We start from the raw sequence: 22,348 nt of genomic DNA, 5'->3' as shown, positions 1-22,348 counted from the left end.
GAGAGAGAGAGAGAGAGAGAGAGAGAGAGAGAGAGAGAGAGAGAGAGAGAGAGAGAGAGAATGTCAAGGACAATATATATTACATAATGACATTATTATCGGAATTAGAAGTCTTGTGGAAGTGTCGGATCTTATATAGTGATATTCGTTGACGAAGGATGTACTTAACACACGGATGTTGATTTTTATCAACCAAAACCATATATTCTAATAAGATATTCGTAGCATAATAGAAGTGGATCTATCATCGAAATATTGGTATGGTATATCTACGTAATTTACGAACGAGACATTCAATGACTTTTCTCGGAAATATTTCTAGCTAACAGAATTCATAGGGGTTCATGCAACATGGATTTTCTATCTGATGACGGACTGACTAATCCTAATCAATTAAACAAAAACGGAACGAAAGGGAGAGTATCTGAATTCGGCTCTCTTTACCTCCACGATGTACGGTAGAGCGAGCGACGCGGTGAACAGGATGACCAAGTCGGTAGGATCCGCACGTGGATCACTGCGTCAAGGTTGGCCGCAAAGTCCGAGATCAGTATATGACAGATGATGCGTGTGAAAGACGATTTTCTCGGATCGGAGTGACACGAAAAGATCGAGATCACAGCTGATCACAATTAGTCTACGAGGGATGTCGTGTAGATGGTTTCGATAGGTATTCCGATTGGTGGCTCGCGAATCAGATTCGACACCAAGAGAACGGCTAAATTACGTTCGCGGGTGTCCCTCTGTTTTGTTCGTCGTCCGAGAGAGAGGAGGCGGCGGGGGGCGGAGAGAGAGAGAGAGAGAAATATATGAGAGATTAAAACGTTATAGACTCGTCCGAGGAATCGTCAATTTGTAGAACGATACCAAGCGCGAAATCTAAAGATCGTGCGTCGTCGAGACCGACCTCGAACGACGGCCACTCTGACTGAGCAGCATCGACGACGAAGAAGCGGAAGGAGAGGTAGGAAAATTCACGAGGGGCGCCTGCGCCACTAATTTTATAGGTACACGGTGTATGTTATCCGCCATCTCCTACCAAAAGTAGGACCTCCCTACTATTGTACCTCGCGCGCAACACGGAGATCGGAGATTGGTATTAGTTATATGATCATACGCGTTATTGAGAAACGGTCACCCTGCTCGTTGTTCAAAGAGTTGGATTACAAATCTTACAATTTTAATGTGATTAATATTATACATAATCATATATATAAATTTAATTAGCTATTAATCGTAACATGCCTAATATTGTTTTTATCCTTTTATCCCTTTAATAAAAATATTATTCAACCTCTGAATGAGCTTTCGTTTCTTGGATAAAATCCAATCGGGCGTGTCATAATCGCCTAATTGTTGCCAAATAATTACCTACTAATTTAATTAGCTTAATAGCTAATTAAATTTATGATTAATCATAAAATTATAAGATTTGTAATCCAACTTTTTTGAAATTTCAGATTCTGTAATAAAATTATAATAAATAAATCTTTTCTAAGTATATGTGTGCATTTTGGGCAAAACTGTAAAGAGGAAAGTTTTCAAAAGAGAGATGGATAGTATTTGTGATGCCTCTTGGAAACACGTAATTGCTCGTCCATTATGAACATAGTGACCCAAATATTGTACCGAATTTTATACATAGCGATTGCTTGTTAAACAAAACTTAAAAATTTTCTTTTAGTAAATTGTTACTAAAATCACTGACAACATTGATGGATTAAAACAACTGTCGTGCTCGATAGATGTACGTCTCGTTAGCGTAAACAAATTAGCATAAATGAACAACTAATGTTTATTTCGTTTACATAAAAAAAAAAAATACAACAGAAAATGTGATTTCTAACGAAGTCACAGGTTGACCGTCACTATGACAAAAGGCAAAACATTCGGATACATTCAAATTACTCACCTCACCATCCCCGTCGTAGTAAATGAGATAATGCTTGGTCAGGACGAACCATCGTTGCTTGTAATTGACCGGAGTAAAGCGCTTTTTGTTCTGAGAACGTTTTACCATGAATCCCTGCCGAATAACATCTCCACCTTTTGACTCTAGCTTCCCATCTTTCCCTGCCATCACAGGAGGGCCTCCCTAGCAACAATAACGAAAGCATCATTTTCCTACACGACAACACGACGGAGTCCCATCGTCGAGGAATGTCGATATTCCATCGCACGAGGAGCTACAATCGATACTTGTTGCACAACACATCCTAATTAGACAGAAAAAAAAAAGTTACATACATATATATATTCGAGGTCTCTCTCATCCGGCTTATCCGGTCTGCTCGAGATAAGTAAAGGCGAAAGAAATTTCTAAATATAGCACCTTTTTCCTCGTCTCATAACCCCCGCTCGCCCCCGTGCGTCGCGTCAGAGTGATGCGGCGCTCGCAGGCGCTCACGTGTCTGATCAGGGTGGCGATTATAACCAACGACACCGTCATCGGAAACGATCCGGGCGCGGCGGAGGCGACGAGACGCAGTGATCGAGAAAGAACGACACGGACACTCCCAAGAGTGGTATATCGAGCACGTCTCAAGTGCGAATTCGAATTCTCCGAATCGCGTCTCTTACCATGCGACGAACGTATGGCCGGTGCGGCTACCACCACGCGATCATCCCGGCATTCCCGGCGCCCAAACAAAGAGTTCACGTGGAACACACACAATCTGTCAAAAACGGGGACGTTTCGCGGCGCCGCGCGGCCGCCGGCGACGTCGGGGAAATTGGCAAGATGTCAGGAAATGCCTTACCACGCTGGTCAACACCAGTTGACGCGGCCCGTGCCCGCCGGCTTCACCTCTGCTTTCATCATGGGATCGAGAGAGAGAGAGAGAGAATATCGGTGAATATCGGAGAGAAAAATGGATCTTGCGAAGATAATCTAAGCGAGACGAGACATTTGTTGACCCGCGTAGCATCGTACCGCCATATGTAACAAGATGGCCGACTAGGATCAACTACGATCGTCTTGTTTTGCTTTACTCGCTGGCTCTTTGTACCTGCTGTCTGCATGGGCATAACACGATACAGATTACGACGATTCCCAGTGTCCACGTCAATTTATGGTTCCTAGGGATCTTCGAGAAATGTCAACATTCGTCCGCCATTTTTTATGGATTTTGTCCGTTAACCTCAAAGGAAGTTGAGAAAGGTACCATAACCTGTTCTGCGGCTTGACGACTCCGCCGCCGATATCGAGGTGTGATACGAGGTGAATCGAGAATGACGGCCCCCGAAGCGATACAGGTCAGCTCTCTGCCGCTGCCGCCCGTCCAATACATCAATCTCTACACGGACGAGAATGTACGGCGTGGACGAGCTCCGCGGCCGCCGCCGCCGATCCACGACAACTATTCCATGTTCAGCAATATGTTCAACGCCGATGACACGATCATTAGACCTCTCGAGGCTCAGGGTATCAAAAGGTTGTACCCGCAACACTTTGATCGTCGGCGCGAGTTGAAGAAGCTGAATCACTCGTTGCTCGTCAATTTCCTGGATTTAATAGACCTTCTTGTCCAGTGCCCTGATAGCCCAAGACGCGCAGAGAAAGTACGCTATATTTTTCATTCAAAAAACTAAGTCCTGTTGTTTTCGTTTAGAGATTTAAAAAACAGCTTTTTATTTTGAAGTGAAATTTTTAATTGAAAAAAAAAAAAAAAAAAAAAAAAAAAGAAAACCAGAATTTATTTTTAAAATGTTTAATATTTGTATTATTTTGGTACTATTTTTCATAGCAAAAAGCATCTATGTTGTTTTAATATCTAATGAGTTGATCAACGAAACTGAATAGAATCTAGTACTTATGCCAGTTTCTACCAACATGGATTAAATTTTATCTCAGTTCAACTTTCCATATTTTTTAATTCTTACTAGAAAATTAGAAAAAAAAATTAAGAGTTAGTGAACTGAGATTAAACTGTTATTGATAGAAATGAGCTTTGTACTATATTTTGATTGTTTACAACTACCTTTATAGATAGAAATCTTTTGACAAATGCAACAATTTAATTCTATTATAGAACAATTAATAATATAGTGTCAAATGTGTTAAAATAATATAATATAAATTGTTTGCTCAAAAATCTGTAAAAATAATTTATTAAGAAGATACGTTGATTGTTGAATTTTTGTCTATTTACCGATGACAAAAATAAAGACTTAATTTTTTTATAATATTATATTGTTCAATCTCTATGGTATGGTTTCATTAATTGTATCTGTTTTTTTTTTCTAACGTGTAACTATATTTTTTAAGTGATTTTATAATTTTATTTAGTATTTAAAACGGCAATATCAATCAATCATAATAGAAGCAATAACATGAGCAACAGCAAATCTCCAAAATGTTTGTTTACTTACTATATATGTTTTTTTTTTCATGTGACGTAGCCTTAAAACTTAAGCAACATTTTTTATTTATTACTGTTTATTGTCTTACATTCTCTACTTTATTAATTTTTAATAATTGACTTAATAATTAAATTACTTTAGTAATTGTGTGTATGTATGTATGATCGATTTGCTCACAGCTTTAGTTTTGCTGCTTTCTACATTTTCCATTGTTCTATGGCCTTTATATGATGAAACAACCGACATTCTTACAGGTTGAGGATCTCAGTCTATTATTTATTCATATTCATCACCTGCTAAATGAATTTCGACCGCATCAAGCCAGAGAAACGTTGCGAGTTATGATGGAACTACAACGTAGGCAACGTCATGAAACAGCGCTGCGTTTTCAGAAACATCTTGATAAGGTATATTTCTTATTAGCATTGAATTTTTTCTTTTCAACCTTCATAATAATGTTTATATATAATGTTCACTATTGTGGCGAATATTAATATTATTCCAGGTTCAAGAAATACTTCAGCATGCCTTACAGATGCTTCCTGATACATCGGAATTGGACTCCAAGCTTGCGATAAACACAGACGCTATAGAATCCATAGACAATTTAGGCTTTGAACAACAAACGCAGGATCCTTGTAGTTCAAGCGATCGTATTATGTGCAAAGTCATAGACGATATGCTTTCCTCGAATGGACTGTTTTAAGATATCGCTCTTTATTTTTTAATGTGCAAATTAATATATCAAGGAATACTCTGAAATAATTGTATATCACGATAATAGATAACGATGTTTTTGAAAATGTTATTAGTTATTTAATAAAAAAAATTATAATATTAAAAAAAAAATACCTTCTTTAGATGTAGGATTCTATGGTAGTCATGAATGTCTAGACATATCTTGTATAATATATATATCCATGCATTCATCTACAAAAACAATACTCTCCACAAATAGAAAGATTTCATATTAAAAAAGCTAATATTTTATTTTTTTATACATTATAATACATAAGTTTGATAAAATTTATATATGTATAACTCAAATATGTTACTCGATGTATATTTTGGATTTAGCAAGACTAAGATTACCATACATGTAATTCAAGCGCGCGCGCACGCACGCGCACACACACACACACACACACACACACACATACACACATTTAACGTTTTATAAATATACCAGTTTATACATAAATATGTGAAGATATAAGTCTAAACACAAAGTTAGAACTTAAAAAACACAGAATATTAATCAATACTTTAGTCCTCAACAATGTAATGAAAGAAATTTGATTTGCAACTGTTGTAAAATTCTTCAATACGGATTGGATCTTGCTTTTGATTCTTTATTAGATTTAAATGTACAAATCATCCATATTGAATTTTACAACAGTCGTAAAGCTGATTTCTCTGCTGAACATAGCTGTAATAATAATTTACTTATTTGTCTTAGAATTAATTAATTTATCTTACTAAGAACCGATTGTGTTCCGGTTTTGGATAAACTATATAATAATTTATCTACTAGATAAAAATAAAAGAGTAAAACAGTAAGGTCCAGTTTCACAACTCATGGTTAACTATGAACAGAGGGTTCAACTTATTTCTCATCTCTTTCCTAGAATTAGAAAGAGGTAAAGAATAAGTTAAGCCTTGATTAAGAGTTAACCGTTAGTTGTTAAATTAGGTCTAAGAGAGTTAAGAGAATAAAAGAGTAAGCTGAAATTCATCGAAAAGTAGAAGAATCCAGCCTAAATCAGTCACTTCCTTTTTATTATTTTCTCACTTCTTGCATTTATTAGGTAAAAAAAAAAAACACCACATAGTATTAAATAATGTTATTTATTGAGATAATCAGAAACATATTTATGAATTTTTTTATGGATAAAATACATGTTTTTCTACATGATAATGATGGATAGAGGGAAAGGAAAGATGGAGAAGAATACCTCTTGAACTCACCTCACAAACAGCAATCACATGAGAGAAGGAGACATATTTCATACATACATATAATAATAAACATGTATCCATCGCAACTCCTCTGAAAAGAAAATATTAATTAATTTCTCCAACTAGTCTCTGCTTCTACATTCGTCCTGAAAGTCTGTAATGAGAAAAAAAAACGTATGTGTGTATCAAGTATTTTATAAGTCTCCAAGTCCCTCCAATTTCCAAGCCTTCCGTTAATATATGTTTCCTATAAAAAAAACGAACAGTATCATAGTTGCTTCTTTATTACTCGTCATCCTTATTTATCGAAAAAACACAGAATTATGAAACATTTTTTCTCACAATTAAATGTATACTTATATTGAAAATATGTACTTTTAATATTATATCATCTTAAATAAAATACAAAGAAATTTAAAAAATTTGAAGAGAGCGATATATGTATTTGTTAACTTTTTAAATGCTTGTGCAAATTAAAACAAAAAATCTCAAATTTTATATATATATGTATAAATACATATATATATATATATAAAATTCGAAATTTATTTCATTTACATAAGCATATATAAAGTTTAATGTTAAATTTATTGTGCGCACAATGGCTATGTTCAGCAGATAAGCAGCTTTGCAACTGTTGCAAAATTCTTCAACATGATTGGTTTATTTATTTAGATCCAGTAAGAAACTAACGGCAAAACTAATCATGTTAAAGAATTTTATAACAGTCACAAAGTTGCTTTTTTTCTGTTGAACAAGGTCAATATTTCTCCTATCAAAAATTATTTATCAAGTGTTTCTTCGATAAAACAGTTGTTATGCATGGCTGCGTTCCCTGTTATGCACAACTCGATTCTGTCAACAGATAAATATCAACAAATATCAATAAATATAAAGGTTTAGGAAGGGAGGAGAGGAAGCTAATTTAGGAATGGCTACAGGAGATTATATTTTTGTAATATCTTAAAGTTTTTTTTTACAGGGAAAAACTATTTCTGTATCTATATAACCGTGCTTCTGTAATTGTGATCGATATATTCATGTTCAGTGACTCAATTGCATGGTTTTAAACTTGAATTCGATAATGTGGCATTTTCATTTTTGTATACGTATTTTCTCGTCGAACTTTCTTCAATTTCTTTAAATAATATCATTTTGATTTTGTGTCCACGAAAAATATCTTCTTTTTTCTTTTTTATATTAGTTCCACCTTCATGTGAAATCCGTCAATCAATATTTTTTTCTTGACATTCTTATATGTCAAGAAAATATATTCGTATGTACCCTATATTATCTGTCTCTTCATAATTTTATATAATAATAATATGAAATATTTTGAATTTTCATTGCAATTCATGTTATAATAATTAAACACAAATATTCATATAAGGCTACAATTGCATCTCCAAATCTCCTTCCCGTATCATTCAAGTATTAATGAATGCTTGGGGAATTATTGATTTTCTGATTTCTGTTTTGATAATTCATCAAAGTCTTCAAACTATCACTTCTGTTATATGTAGCGATGAAGATTAACAAAGTTAAATTTGGTGATAACTTCTTTGAAAATGAATTTTTTTTCATTTGTTGGTATCAGGAAGCAAATAAGTGCTTAACGCCATCACTCTAATTTTAGCTGTTTCCAATTGTAAGGAATTTTATATTTAGTAAAAATTCTTTCGCCATGAACCACGACCTCTTGTTCTGAATCCACCTCTTCCTCTAGATCTGTTGCCTTTAAATCTACCGCGACCTAAAAATGATAAGTAAAATTGATGATAATATAATAAACTAAAATGTTTCCTTCAAATTTCAATACATTTGCCTACTCACCATAATTTGATATGGTTGAACTATATTTACCACTTGGAGGAGTATATATTTCCCTTTTGCTGTTTTTATCTTCCTTACTACGTTTATTCGGACTGTTATCATTTCCAAATGTAATTGGTGTATGTCTTTTTTGGGCAGAATTTTTATCGCTCTAAATGGACACAAATTAACAAAATCAACATATTGCAAGTCAAAGCACTCATGAATCTAACGTTGAAAACTAACATATTGAAAACTAATAACCTTTTTATCGTTAGAAGGCGTTTTCCACGAGAGATGTATTATACTTTTAAAGCTAGGAGGTGAATGAAACAGATCTTTGATTAAAGTATTGATATTATTGGTTGTTTTCAATGCCACAACTTTTAACTGATTTTCTTCAGATTTTAGTTCTTCTTCTGTTTTTCCGCTAATGGCTTCGCGTAATTTCTTTATATAACCTTGAATACCTCTTGCAAAATATTGTAATCTTAATCGGAATTCTTTGAGCTGTTCTGCATCTTTCATCAAAAATTCAGGAGTTTGTTTACACAATTTATGAAAGGCGTACATTAAACATTCCACATGACTAAATTGTAACTTTGGTACATCAGTAATTTCTGTAGCTGGAGGAAGTGGCATATAAGTCTGAAATAAATAAAATAAAAAATAATAAGCAATAATTTTTATAACATTTGATAAAATTTGATAATTTTGATCAACAAAATATATAAACATTAGATATTACGATATACATACACAAAAATACAGATAATATATAATCAAATTGTGCATATATTGATAAAAATATAATACTTACAATAAGAGTATTGTAAAGTTGTTGAACCTTATCTTCAGGTTTCTCAATAGTTCCACAAAACACGGTTAATTCAGCAAGCAATTTTAACAGTTCCAATTGAATATCTCTACTATTGGGAGAAGTCATCAAAGACAAGTGCGGTAAAACTTGTACACAAATGTATGAAACAAATTTTGATGAATCTATTTGTGACTAAAAAAGGATAAAAATATTGAAATACAGATAAAATATTAAATATATTAATTATGAAAAATAAAAAATATATAAAAACATATATGTATTAAAATATTAAATCACATCTGAAGAAATATTAAAAATGCGAGAATACATATGTATACGTACACTGAAGAATGGGACAGCATGTTTAACACATTGAACCAATCTATTCCACTGTTCGACATTAGTGTGCTTAAAAGGTACAGATAGTTCAGCTTGTTCTATCGTAATATCAACCAATTCTTGTTGTCCAGTGATAGTAGATCCCAATCTAGTCCATGCAAGAATTTCCATAATACTGTGAAATTCGTCAGCAGTCACATCCTAAAAATACGCTAATTATAAAAAAAAACAGATATATACATGCATTACATTATATTAAAAATCATAGAAAATTACCTGCAATACTTTTTTACATTCTACTATTAGTAAATCTTCCGGTTCCTTCGTGATAATGTCATGTCCTATTGCTTTAAGCTTAATAGCTAGAAATTTTATACAACGTTCTCTTGTCCCATCGTCGCCACTAATAATTTGGCTAAAAAATCCACTTAAGGTACCTATAAATATAAACTTGTTTTATAATTCAATAATTAAATATATAATCATAAATTGATCACACAAATGCAAAATTTAATTCAAGTGTGAAGGTTTATACGTATTACTGTAATTTATTAAATAATACCTTTAGGATCACTTTTCATAAGTGACATAATACTGTTATGTACAACTGCCAGTTCTGAAGAATCCTCAGCTTGCAACAATTGTGCTAAGATATCTGCAATTCGTGCTGTATGTTCTTTGTTGTCTTTACAAAGTGCTGGTAAATCTTTAATAGCTTGTTTTCGAATCTGTAAAAGAAAATAAGTGTATTGTACAAGGTGTATACTATGTGTGCTAAAAGATTTTAAGGAGTGATGCTTTACACATATTCAAGATAAAAATTTCATATTGGCTACAAAAAAATTTTAATTTTTCCAAAATTTCAGAAATCATTCAAATTATATGTATAAAAAAAATAAAATTTTTCCTTTAACTAATACAACTTTATATCTTTGAAATTAAGCTGTTTTAGACATATCATCATCATATTCATCTTAAATTTGTGAGGAATCATCCCTTAAAATCTTTTAGCATACTTAGTATACACCCTGTGCAATATATGCAATTTATTATTTCAGCTACTGAATTAAGTACATTCAAAACTGAAAACGGTTCAATCTTTTATTTGAAAACTTACAGCCATGTCTTCATCTTCGCATAAATCTAAATGAGCATCTATAGCTTGATCCGCTAACTTTGGGAAATGTTTGAAGAATCTTGCAATAAATTGCGATGCTAGCCGTTTTTCCTTAGGTGACCCTTTAACTGCCGTCAAAATTTCTAGATATTCCTTTTCATGCTACAATATAAACAAAATATAACTTGCAAGAGCAATAAAAAGTTCCCACAATAAATTTAAATTATAAAATATATATATTATCATCAATACTTTCTTATAAAAATATTATATTTTCTCAGAAAATTTGTTTATCAAGTTCCAGATACTGTTAAATGTATAATACATTATATTAAGGAATATAACAATGTGATCTTTATTAAAACACACAATTGTAAAGATAAAAATTTATTGAAAAACAATTAAAAACTAAAAGATGAAGCTAAAGCCTTTGATCTGTAGGAATAGTCAATTAAAATTGTTTTTTCAAAACAGGCAAGTCAATTTAATACAATTGAAACGAAGTTGATTTAGTATTATCGATATATTATTATACTATATTTAATTATAATTTTTAATTGAATTAATATCCGCACAAATAAATTTCAAATTAAACTTAATATACCTCCCAGGTCAAAAACTAATTGAGCTATACTAGTTGTTAGAAATATATGTATATAAATTTATTATTAATAAATTTATATATATTTCTAACAAAAACGAAACGCCGACTTGTGATATTCTTCGCAATAAACCAAAAAAATTAAAAAAATAATATAAAAAGAAAAAAAAATTAATTAATTTGTAAGAATTCGGTTGCGATTGTTGAGGACTCTGTGAAGTCGAAACTTTTCCGTATATACCGATGTAATTATTAATAATAAATTTATATATATTTTTAACAACTAGTATAGCTCAATTAGTTTTTGACCTGGGAGGTATATTAAGTTTAATTTATAATTTTTAATTAGTATTTTTTATTATTAATCAGGATATCTCTGCAACAACACACGAGAGAAGCAGGATTTCATATAGGGAATTACTTCAAAAAATGTTACACTAACATAAGAAAAACTATTAATAGAACATAATATTACATAAATATAGTCTATGAAAACAAATTCATTTAATCAAAATTTATATAATAATATTGAATATTAAATCTCTTAAAGGATTATACTTATGAAAACACAACCAATAAGAAATAATACCTTTAATCATCTAACTGGATCTTAGATGTTTGTATAATTTCATGTAAACTTGATTCCAGATAATATTGACTTGAGGTAATATTTTTCACAATAAAAATTAATTGTTTATAGATTTTAATGTCATTTAGGCTGTTTGATAAAGTATTTAGATTTTAGGTTTATTGTCCTGAATTTCTTGTCAGCTTCAATTTTGATAAAATTATGCAATAGTATAGTAATCGATAGCAATAGATAGCAAAGACTATGTTAGGTGTATTGTGATAAGAAAAATCAATGCATACTACACATTTATAACATACTGTAAATTATTAACTGGATTTAGAGAGTTAACCATTAATTTACAAAGATGAATGTATATGATTAAATTTATATTGTATCTAAATCAAATCTCTTCTTATTTGACATATAAGCTGAAGTAAATAAATTACTCTTAACTATGGAAAACTACGCTTATATGGACTAACGACTATGTTCAGCAAATAATTTATTTTATAACTATTGGAATTTTCTTTTTTGACAAAGAATTATTCCTTTAGGAGTGTTCAAAAACTATCATCTGGATATAGCAATGTATTTTTATTTAACAAATAAGGATAAAATAACACAGGGATGTACCCAGGTAAAATTTTTTAAAGCAGCATAGGTCTTTTTAAAAGTACAATTCCTTCAACATGAGAAAATTTCCAATAGTTGCAAAATAAACATTCTGCAGAACGCGGTAATTATAAATCAATTAAAAATAATGACAATTTAACTGTCATGTTTATTATATTTGTAATATTTAGTGAATGACTATAGCGAATTTTCACAGAAACCATTTTCAGCGAATTATTACAGTATCGAGTCCTTCACAGAGAGAATATTAAAAATAAACAAAAAAAAATTCAATTTTGATAATTTAGACTGTATGGTAATCCGATGTGGACAAAACGCTACACGCATTTCCAGCATTTAAAAATGCGTTTTAATGCTTTAAACGATAGAAACAATTTGCACGCTCAGTAAAATGTAGCGCCGATTGTCAGCACATTAGAAACAAAATCTCGACTACGTATAGTATTGACTGGATGCGACCGGTGCTCGATGTAACCAACAAATTACACATACCTGTACGAGTTTATCTTTGGCATCAGCAAGAATGCCGAAATTTCTATACAGCTTTTCGATACTATCAGTACTCATTATGAAGCTTAAACGTGATTTAAATGCTATCGTGAACGCACACGCAGGTGCCACAAAATGCGAATGCTCGAAATCTTAGTCAGACACACCGTAACCGCTAAACGTACAAGAAACACGGGAACATGTAACGAGACGGGAGTACACGAGACGACAAAGATGGCAACGACGCAGCGCAAAGCGCAAGCCGTATAGAGCGAGGAGGGACACGGATATTACTTTTCCTGATCAAAAACAAAAAAAAGGAGAGTAAAGGTGCATCCAAGCTTTATGCATCTGATTGGCATATTCCATTAGATCTAAAAATATAGACCAAACAGGTACAAGAGCTGTGCTCACTGAACGCTCAATGAGCGATCGTGCTTTCGAATGCACCCAAGTAGCAGGGTTGCCAGATTGGGGGTTTTTTTCCTCAAAATGGGGAATTTTTTAACTAACGGGGAGAGACAATCGGGGTGACGAAGAATGCGGGGAAAAATAAGGGAAAATTTGTTTCGGGGATTTTTGGGGGGGAAAATCATATAGCCCGTATTCAGAACGCACTTTTATCGATAAAGCTGATTTTTCATGTGCAGCACGCTGCGGCAGCAAAATGTTATTATTGGTTAAAAATCTTTTGTTAGGTGACGCACTGTAACGCACTTTCAATCAGTTCTCGAAAATTTGTATCACATGACATTTTGCTGCCGCAGCGTGCTGCACATGAAAAATCAGCTTCTCTGCCGCGGACGAGCTCGTCTCGATTGTTCGTCATTTTGCATTTTTCGACGAAGGGCTCTTATAACGCCGCGTTATTGCGACGTGACGACGCCGTAGACGCAGGCGCCCTAAACCAAACACTCCTGAATACGAGGAGAATATTCGACTGTCATTGGTCAATTCTTATAACTACACAACCACTTACAACTACGTTTACGCAATTGTAGATCGGGCTTTAACATGTAAAGAAAAAGTTCTTGTTCGATGTTGTGTGATTTTTCAATAACGTCGAAAAAAAACTTTTCCTTTACATCCATGCATAATTTGTGGACCACGTTTACTTTCAACGATACGATTTTATCGGCGTGTCACAAAAATGAACGTGATATGTAGTTACTGCAGCTCGAAAATGGATATTGGTGCCGCTAATGTACGGGGGTTAGAACTGCATTATAGGAAAAAGACCGGGATGACCGCTCTTAGATTTCTCTCTGGTTTTACAAAAGAATCAATATCAATATTATCAATACGTAATTATCCACTTCCACTAGTCTATTACTTCGGCGACCAGAGGTAATTTGGCATCGTGGATTTATCAATATTAAAAAGAAGTTAAAAGCTCAAATCCTTTAATTCGGTCAACTGGTGAGGGTATCCAAGAGTATCCATTTCTTTATATAGTTATTGTGACTCCTCTTTATATTGGGTCGGAAATCCAAGCAAGAAACTTAGAAGTTGGTGAGAGTAACTCTGAAAGAATTCTTGAAAATAGTACAGAAGGAGCAATATTCAGTTTTTAGTTTAAAGTTTCATGTAGAAAAATACATGCAAAAGGATCCTGCACTAACCTTATGGAAATTAGTTTTGTACAGTTGAAAAATTAATCAAGAATTGATTAAATTTTGGATATATTGGAATTCTCGTTATCCTTAACAAATCTCTCCATGAGACTAATTATTAATTTTTGCTTTACAATTATAACTAATTGTTGCTCTATAATTTCTGGAAAGTTTATTCTTTTAATAAATTGGGTTTTTGTTTATTACTGATACATCGTTATTGAGAAAAATGTATGATAGTATATACATGGCGTGTATGTGTATATGCATGGTATGTGTTCACGCGCATATGTATATGCATGTAAAGATTAGTCTAAAAGTATAATATATTTCCCTATTTTAGGAAATACAAAGTTTAAAAATCTAAAAATATTTATTTTAACTCATCAAACTTTGGTTATTTAAAAAAAAAAAAAAACCGACATTTCTTTCCATGTATTTGTTGAGTTATGGAAAAAAAAGATGTGTGTGTGTGTGTGTGTGTGTGTGTGTTTGGATGTTTTCTAAATCTGAAAGACCTATCCAGGATCATTTCTTACATGAAAAAAAAAATTAAAAAACTCATTTTTTAATTGTAGACGGCTCATGAAAATGGACATGTTGCGTGGTACAAATAAAGTGTGAAAAAACTTTTTTCTTGATTCAACAAATGCATAAAAAAAAAATCAATTTTATGAAAAGTAATTGAAGTGTAATGTGTTAAAATAAATTTTTAGTAAATGTTAAGATCCCATACCACTCAAATTTTCAAAAATATACTCAATGCGTTTTTGCATGAAACAAAAAAATCTGGCATAAAAAAAGCATCGTTCTGCCTTGCAAACTGAGATGTTAAGTAATTGTTAAAGTTCTAACTATTGAAATTATTAATTAGTACTTAAATATAATTCTCTGCTTTAATTACATAAATTCTCTGCTACAAACACAAAATCAGTGCTTTAAAAACAAATTCTCTGTTCTAACACAAATTCATTACTTTGATCAAAACAAATTCTGTTCTCTTATGTGTTTTAGAGCAGAGAATTTGTTTTTAAAGCACTGGTTTTTTGGTAGTATATTATAACTTGTACATATTTTATTTTAATATAAAGTTTCAGAGATTTTATATATGTAATTTTATTGTGTTGAAAAGGTGCAAAAATTACAAAAATTTTGTTCGTATACCACTAATAATGGATACCACTAGGCATTACAAAAATCAATTTGAAGATTATTCCATTCTGGTTAGCCATAACATAGTTAAGGATGACACCAACATGGTACAAAATTTTTGTTTATATATATTTTATAATTTAATAAATATTTAAAATTATTAGTGGTCAAGATTTTGGATAGATAAGTGATTGTATATGATACATATTTGATAAATAAAAATAAATTTTTTTAGATTCATGATGTATTTAAGTCATTATTAACATCAAAAATTAAGAATTTTATAGAAGTGTTGAAAAAAAATAAAAGAAAATGGTCTGACAGAAACGACTATTCTGTGTACACTGGACAAGCAGGAATTGCATATACATTGTACCATTATGGAAAATATTATAATGATTCTGAATATACCAATGTAATTATAAAATGTAAAAATATGCTTTTCATTTAAAATTACATATAGTGATATGATAAATTTTATAGATGGCAGCAGAAATATTGCTAAGATGTGCTACAGAATTCAAAAGCCGACATGAAATCACATTTCTAACTGGAATTGTAGGTTCATTAGCATTAACAGCAGTTATACTACACTCACAACAAAAGAAAGAACAAGCAGAGCAATTAATTCTTAAGTAAGTATTTAATAATAATTTTTAATAATATTTAAATTGCAAATGTTTTTGAAAATGCAAAGTCATGAATTTTTATTCTAATATTTTTATACTAAAACATTTACACATTTTTAAATATATTTACACGTAAATTATTACATAATTGCTGGATCCATATTTATATCCATACATAATATTTTAAGATGCTGATATGGTTTCGTGACCAGTTTGTAACATCTTAAGGCTGTATTTAAGACTGTCATTATACAAGAACTGACTTATTAATACTGGCCATAAATTGTGAATTTAATTATTTTTACAAAAGATTGAATATTGAATTTAATTATGAATTTAATAATGCTGTCTTAATATTGATTAATAAAAATAGATAATTATTTAGAATAGAAGAATCAGATCGATGACTTTAACCATGACATATATTGATAAACAAAAATTTCTTGTAGATTGAAGTCTTTATCTACTTATGTTTTGGATAAACATAGCGATATCCCTGATGAATTATTATATGGAAGAGCTGGATATTTATCTGGTTTACTTTATTTAAATTCAAACATACTTCCAGCTCCTATAGAAGCAGATCTTATCAAAAAGGTGTCGTAAGAATTATATATATAAAAGAGAGCGTGTTAATTGATTTTTGTTAAAAAATATGAAACCATTAATTTTATTTATCGTTATTGAAAAGAAAATAAGATTCTCATTTATATTAAAATTAAAATAGGCAAATAGGAGTTAGAGCACGGTAAAAAGTGCGCAAATTAATTGAATAATATTTACTAAAACGTGTAATGCGTAATTACTCCAACAATTGATATTTCCGTGATTTCATCGACGTTTAATATTTCCGAACATTTCGGTTATACATTTTAGCTATCCTCAGCAGAACATTAACAATCAATCTCACACTAACCAATAGGAAGCACAATTAACAGTCAAAGAAGTTTCAATGCTTATTGGTAGCGAAATTATGTTATCAAGCGGAACCATGGTCCAAAAAGGAAAAAAACATTAAGTTCACTTAAAATTAGTCTCCAAAAATAAATATAGAAAATCGTCAAATTACAAAGATCTTAAGGAGGTTCGAGCGTTAGTCGAAATCCAGTTTAAAGACTTAATTTTTTAATATTATGTAGATAAACACTGTATACAAATAATCCCATAATTTGAGCAATATTGACCGTATAGTTTTTTTGTAATGTCATTCTGAAATTGACCATTTTAACATAGCGTCTTATGGGAGGCAGTCGTTCCGAAGTAGATAACCACCATTTTATATACACTCAGCCAACTTAGGACTTTGAAAAACTAGGATTTGACAGATGAAATATCAACAATTGTATATAAAACAGGAAAATCGGATTTGACCATATGAATTTAAAGCTTTATTGTCCGATTCTGTATTTCTCCCTTATAATTCGCCATGATTGCCATAGTCTGTCACTGCCAGTCACGTCGCAAAGTGCAACAAGTGTATACTCGACTTCTCGAGTCGTTGACATTTGTTAATATTCTATTCACTAATAATTTACTTGTAAGAATACAGTATATAAATAATATCCTAAATTTATTACACTCATATTGCGCATGATTCCGAATCGCTATAATGATAATTTCTTTTAGTTGTTTTTTTTTACTCCAAAGTAATGCTCAAATATCCTTAAAAGATAACAACGTTTAAACTTGAATCAATCAGAACATGACAGAGTTAAATCCGGAAATATTAAACGTCGATGAAATTACAAATATCAATCGTTGATGTAATTACGTATTATACGTTTCAGTAAATATTTATTCAATTAATTTGTTCACTTCTTACCGCGCTGACTCCTATTTGCCAATTTGAATTTTTTTCGTTTTATTGAAATACAAGAAGTCCATTATTAATTATTATATCGTATTAAAATTATTTGTAGGTTGTTTCTTGTATAATTAATTCTGGGATATCATATGCTACATCACATCGTAGCAATTCACCTTTAATGTATTCTTGGCATGATACAGAATATATTGGTGCTGCTCATGGGTTAGCAGGTATATTATATATGCTCTTGCAGGTATGTTATAAAAGTATTTTGTGAAAAATGACACATTATTTGAATTTATTTACTATTTGTAATTTATTTATTATTTGAATATTTTTATTACTTGTTATTTTATCATTTTATATTAATACTTTAAAGCATATTACATTTTTCTTGTCTTTAGTCTCTCCTTAATCAAAATTTTTCTTTTTGTAGGCACAACAATATTTAACGCAAGTACAGATTGATAATTACGTTAAACCATCTTTGTATTATCTTCAAAAATTACAATTTGCTTCTGGAAATTTTCCTTCTTCAGTTGACAATTCTTCTGACAGATTGATACACTGGTGTCATGGAGCACCTGGAATGTCTGCATTATTTTGTTTGGCTTATAAGGTGGTATATATTTTATGTAGTATTTATTGTATTAATTTAATAAAAGTATTTAAGTAAAAAACGTCTGTTCAGTCAAAGAAGCTATGTAATTTATGTGTATTTCTATTTCTTGATCATAGACTTATATAAGACAGATGCATACATACACATATGTGAACAGAAATAAGGATAATTCGGAATTAGGTTCATCTCTTTCTATCACATTGAGTTAGCAGTCTAGATATATAAATATGTGTTTTTGATATATCGTTTGATTTGTAAACATTTCAATTTACTTTATCAGGAAAGAAATATAATCTAATGCTAATTATAAACATTTTTTTAAAGCTTTTATATATGTTGATCAGCGATAACGATTTAGTATTAGATTGTTTCACGCCCCGATGAAGTGAAATGTTTACGAAGCATGGGCCATTTAACAATGTATCGAGACAAATAACTCGCAAACTGCATAGCTTTTTTGAAGAAAATATCCGCGGGAGCCTCTAAAGTAACATCTATTATTATTGATGTAATTATAGGTGTTTGAAGACATTACATTTCTAGAGACTGCGATACAATGCGGAGAAGTAATATGGGCACGAGGACTATTAAGAAAAGGATATAGTATTTGTCATGGTGTTGCTGGAAATGGTTATTCTTTTATACACTTATTCCAACAAACAAAGGTTTGATTTTATTTCTTGAATATTTATGGAATACAAGTATTTGATAACAAATTCGATAGCTTGCATACTGCGAATACGAACTTTATTGATGCTACACATTTGATCATATATGTAATGTTTTTATTAGATGTGTGCGAATCAACCATTTGCAAAAGTTGCAAGGTCAAATCGAATCTGTCTTGTTCGGAAACGAATTAAATCTGAAATTTTTACGCCGCACGCCAAGTGAAACTGAATCCTTTTGATTAAGAAACTAATCGAATTCGAATCAAATTTTTACACTGATACATCAGCTAAAAAAATTTTAAAGCTGAAAAAATTCATTTTGAATGTACATGTATATCCAAAAATTAATATGACATAAATATATTAAAAACAATATTTATTGGTAATATCTATACATTAAAAATGACTTTTGTTTATTTAAAAAAATCTGGACATTGAAAATACTTCATTACTTTTAAATTAGTTTTTATTGGTGTGTGTGTTTTTAGTATATAGAATAGTATTATATTATAACTTAATAATTATTAATAAATTTGAGGCATAATCTTCATATGCATATAAGTAAACAAATAATAATTGTGATCAAGATCAAGATCATTGAAAGCGGTTTCCTTAAACAAAACATTTACCGTGTATTTAATTTATTATATTCATTTTAGGATATCAAATACTTGTATCGGGCCTGTAAATTTGCTGAATGGTGTTTTGATTATGGATTACATCAAAATCGATCTCCTGATAGACCTTTTTCTTTGTTTGAAGGTAAAATAATGATTAAATTAGAAAAAATTAACTCGAAAATATATGATGTCCGAAATTTAAAAGTCCAAGCTTTGGGAACGTATAGGGAATCAATATACTAAAGCCTGCTGCACACGATGTTTATTTTCTTGCTAGATTGTTAACTGGATTAGGTTCTTACCACCGTGTTATATGGTGATAAGACTGTAATCCAGCTAGCGACTTAGCAGAAAAACAAGCATCATATGCCGCTGGCTTAAGAAAAAAAAGTCCTGTAGAAATATATTCGTTTTTGTTTTATTTTGGAGAAAATCGCAAAAAAGATAAAACGTAGTTTATCTTTGTACTTTTTTTTATTATGTTTTACTTATTCACGTTGTATTTATTCACTTGCTTAGTGTAGATATTGTTCAAAATGTTGGCCTCTTGCAGTAATGCAAGCATTGTATCTATTGTAATATGGACAGCTTTTGTTGCAACCAAACACTGATCTGGTGATGTGTTGTGTTTGGTACACTGCAGCTTCGATTAGATTTTTCATTTGTTCTTTTGAGTTTATTGACAATGAATAATTCCTGCTTCAGGACCCCCTACACAAAAAAGTCCAATGGTATCAGATCAGGTGATTAGGGTAGTCATGTGATGCTACTCCTCCACTCCCAAAAACGAAACAATTATGTCCTGCCTTATGCTCCCAAAATTTTGTTTGACATTTAAATTCTGGACATCCTGTATATATGAGGATCAAATATAAATGAGAATTTCTCTATGAAGCCTAGAGAGGGTAAAGTAGGATGATGCAACGTTAAAGACATCTCGATGGGGATATTAGAAGGGGATTTCTAACTTGAGAGCATCTTTGATTCGGTACGGTAATCTACAGCAAAATAAGCGAGAAAGAAGTTCATTACACAACGGATCATAATTAAATTTCTGACGAAGAAGGAGATTTGGTCTCTTGAGATTCTCCGTAGATTACGCCAACAATTCGGAGAATCAATCCTCTTACAACTCCGTATGTTCTTTTGATACAAGACTTTCTCTGGAGGACGAGAGAGAAAGAATCAAAAATGAGAATCTCGATCGCCGTCCCAGGACAAGTCTATCGAAAGACAATATTCGTGCGGTTCGTGACATTCTGAAGACCAACCGACGCATTACGTACTACTGCCAACTCTTTGACGAAGTTAAGGCTGTTTATCGGATCAAAATACGACGCCAACCGATCAGAGACGTGATTTTGTTCCACGATAACGCTCGGCCACACACGGTAAATCAAATGCTTCAAAATTGGAGCAAATTTCCTGGGTTGCACTTGAACATCCCTCTTAAAATCCAGACTTAAGTCCATGTGACTTTCACATGTTTGGATTTCTCAAAAAGGCGTTAGGAGGGAAAGCGTTTTATGAATGACGCAGGAGTGGAGGCCTTCGTGCGCAATTGGCTCACAACATATCCATCTTCCTTTTATAATGACAAATAAAAAAATTTCCAGTTAGATAGGGAAAATGCGTTCCCGAAGCAGGAGATTATATAGAGAAATAAAAAAATGTTTTGTATTTTTATTTCATATAAAAAAATTTTAAAAAAGAATTCTTGTTTATATTTGATCTATTCTTTCGTATTATTTCAAATAAGTTTTTTACATAATGTCATTTATTATTTCTGTTTTCAGGTCTTGCTGGTGTTATTTATTTTTTAATAGATATGCAACAACCACATTTAGCTAAATTTCCAATGTATGATGTTTAAATAAAAGTATAATTATTTAAAAAGTTAATAAATTTATTATATTATTAGTTAATAAATACATTATCTTAAAAAATGTGGTAGTATAGCCATTTTCGACGTTCTCTGATTTTATCGATAAGGTCAGAAAATGTATGTAGCCACGTAGTTTCCAAACCGAAAATGGATGTACTAACGATAGTATACGAGCTATTTCGATGGTAACAGGAAAGCTGACATAGCGTTTCAAGGTTTTCTCTAGTAGTGGATTCCCTGATTTGTAAACTTTAGGTACTTGGTATGTTTTTGATAGTATTGGATGCCATGATTTCAAAAAATTACGTGTATTTATCGAAATCTTGTTCCTTCCATCTCTATATTAATTTTAATTCCATAATTACTTTATGGCCGGATTTCTATTCACAAGAGTGTATGTGTTTTATCCGACAATATATCGATTCCATTCTATCCACGTAATCCAATTTATCAGTGGCAACAGACTGCATTAGACTTTGCCTGATATATAGTCATGTAAAAAGTTTTATTAGTTAATAATATATCAAAATTAAAAATTACGCAATATTCTATTCTCATCTCTTTTGACGTTGTCTGCTTATTCATAACATTCCAATAGACTTAATTATTGAACGCAGGTGAGATTTAATTAAGAAGAAATAAGAAT

The 22,348-nt window shown here is 31.4% G+C and overlaps 4 protein-coding genes across 6 annotated transcripts in view; 2 read left to right on the top strand and 2 right to left on the bottom strand.

The window, feature by feature from the left end:
• Positions 1-2,704, bottom strand: part of Btk29A (tyrosine-protein kinase Btk29A) — a 24,849-nt gene extending 22,145 nt beyond the window's left edge. Inside the window, exons 1-2 of one of the 2 annotated variants that reach the window (XM_018541905.1) lie at positions 2,581-2,704; positions 1,913-2,095 (exon numbers count right to left, since the gene is read on the bottom strand). In XM_018541905.1, the coding sequence (XP_018397407.1) occupies positions 1,913-2,095; positions 2,581-2,583 (186 nt within the window). In that variant the 5' untranslated portion in view covers positions 2,584-2,704. Of the gene's footprint in view, positions 1-1,912; positions 2,096-2,247; positions 2,289-2,580 lie in introns of those variants that run through there. The other variant, XM_018541906.1, reaches the window with a different exon arrangement.
• Positions 2,705-3,231: 527 nt separating this feature from the next.
• On the top strand, positions 3,232-5,107 carry MED7 (mediator complex subunit 7). The gene is made up of 3 exons (XM_018541907.1): positions 3,232-3,561; positions 4,617-4,769; positions 4,868-5,107. The coding sequence occupies exons 1-3, from the start codon at positions 3,232-3,234 to the stop codon at positions 5,066-5,068; spliced, it is 684 nt and encodes a 227-aa protein (XP_018397409.1). The 3' UTR covers positions 5,069-5,107.
• Positions 5,108-6,918: 1,811 nt separating this feature from the next.
• On the bottom strand, positions 6,919-12,920 carry cass (apoptosis inhibitor cassowary). Its single transcript, XM_018541770.1, has 9 exons — positions 12,707-12,920; positions 10,410-10,571; positions 9,855-10,020; positions 9,569-9,729; positions 9,296-9,493; positions 8,954-9,145; positions 8,398-8,781; positions 8,155-8,305; positions 6,919-8,074 (listed from the first exon to the last, which is right to left on the bottom strand). Exons 1-9 carry the CDS (start codon positions 12,779-12,781, stop codon positions 7,986-7,988), a joined length of 1,578 nt encoding a protein of 525 aa, XP_018397272.1. The 5' UTR covers positions 12,782-12,920; the 3' UTR covers positions 6,919-7,985.
• A 1,057-nt stretch (positions 12,921-13,977) lies between these two features.
• Positions 13,978-21,690, top strand: LOC108775417 (lanC-like protein 2). 2 transcript variants are annotated; one of them, XM_018541774.1, is made up of 10 exons: positions 13,978-14,215; positions 15,449-15,575; positions 15,704-15,883; positions 15,952-16,103; positions 16,547-16,694; positions 18,017-18,157; positions 18,341-18,523; positions 19,045-19,191; positions 19,857-19,959; positions 21,614-21,690. In XM_018541774.1, exons 2-10 carry the CDS (start codon positions 15,489-15,491, stop codon positions 21,688-21,690), a joined length of 1,218 nt encoding a protein of 405 aa, XP_018397276.1. In that variant the 5' UTR covers positions 13,978-14,215; positions 15,449-15,488. The 2 variants fall into 2 exon arrangements, with proteins under 2 accessions (XP_018397276.1, XP_018397277.1); XM_018541775.1 differs by having other exon boundaries at positions 13,984-14,050.
• Positions 21,691-22,348: the final 658 nt, after the last annotated feature.

This window comes from Cyphomyrmex costatus, unplaced genomic scaffold (assembly GCF_001594065.2).
Source record: "Cyphomyrmex costatus isolate MS0001 unplaced genomic scaffold, Ccosl1.0 scaffold30, whole genome shotgun sequence".
In the NCBI taxonomy this organism is placed as follows: domain Eukaryota; kingdom Metazoa; phylum Arthropoda; class Insecta; order Hymenoptera; family Formicidae; genus Cyphomyrmex; species Cyphomyrmex costatus.
Note: the sequence above shows the minus strand (reverse complement) of the source record. Positions and strands in the feature narration are given on the sequence as shown.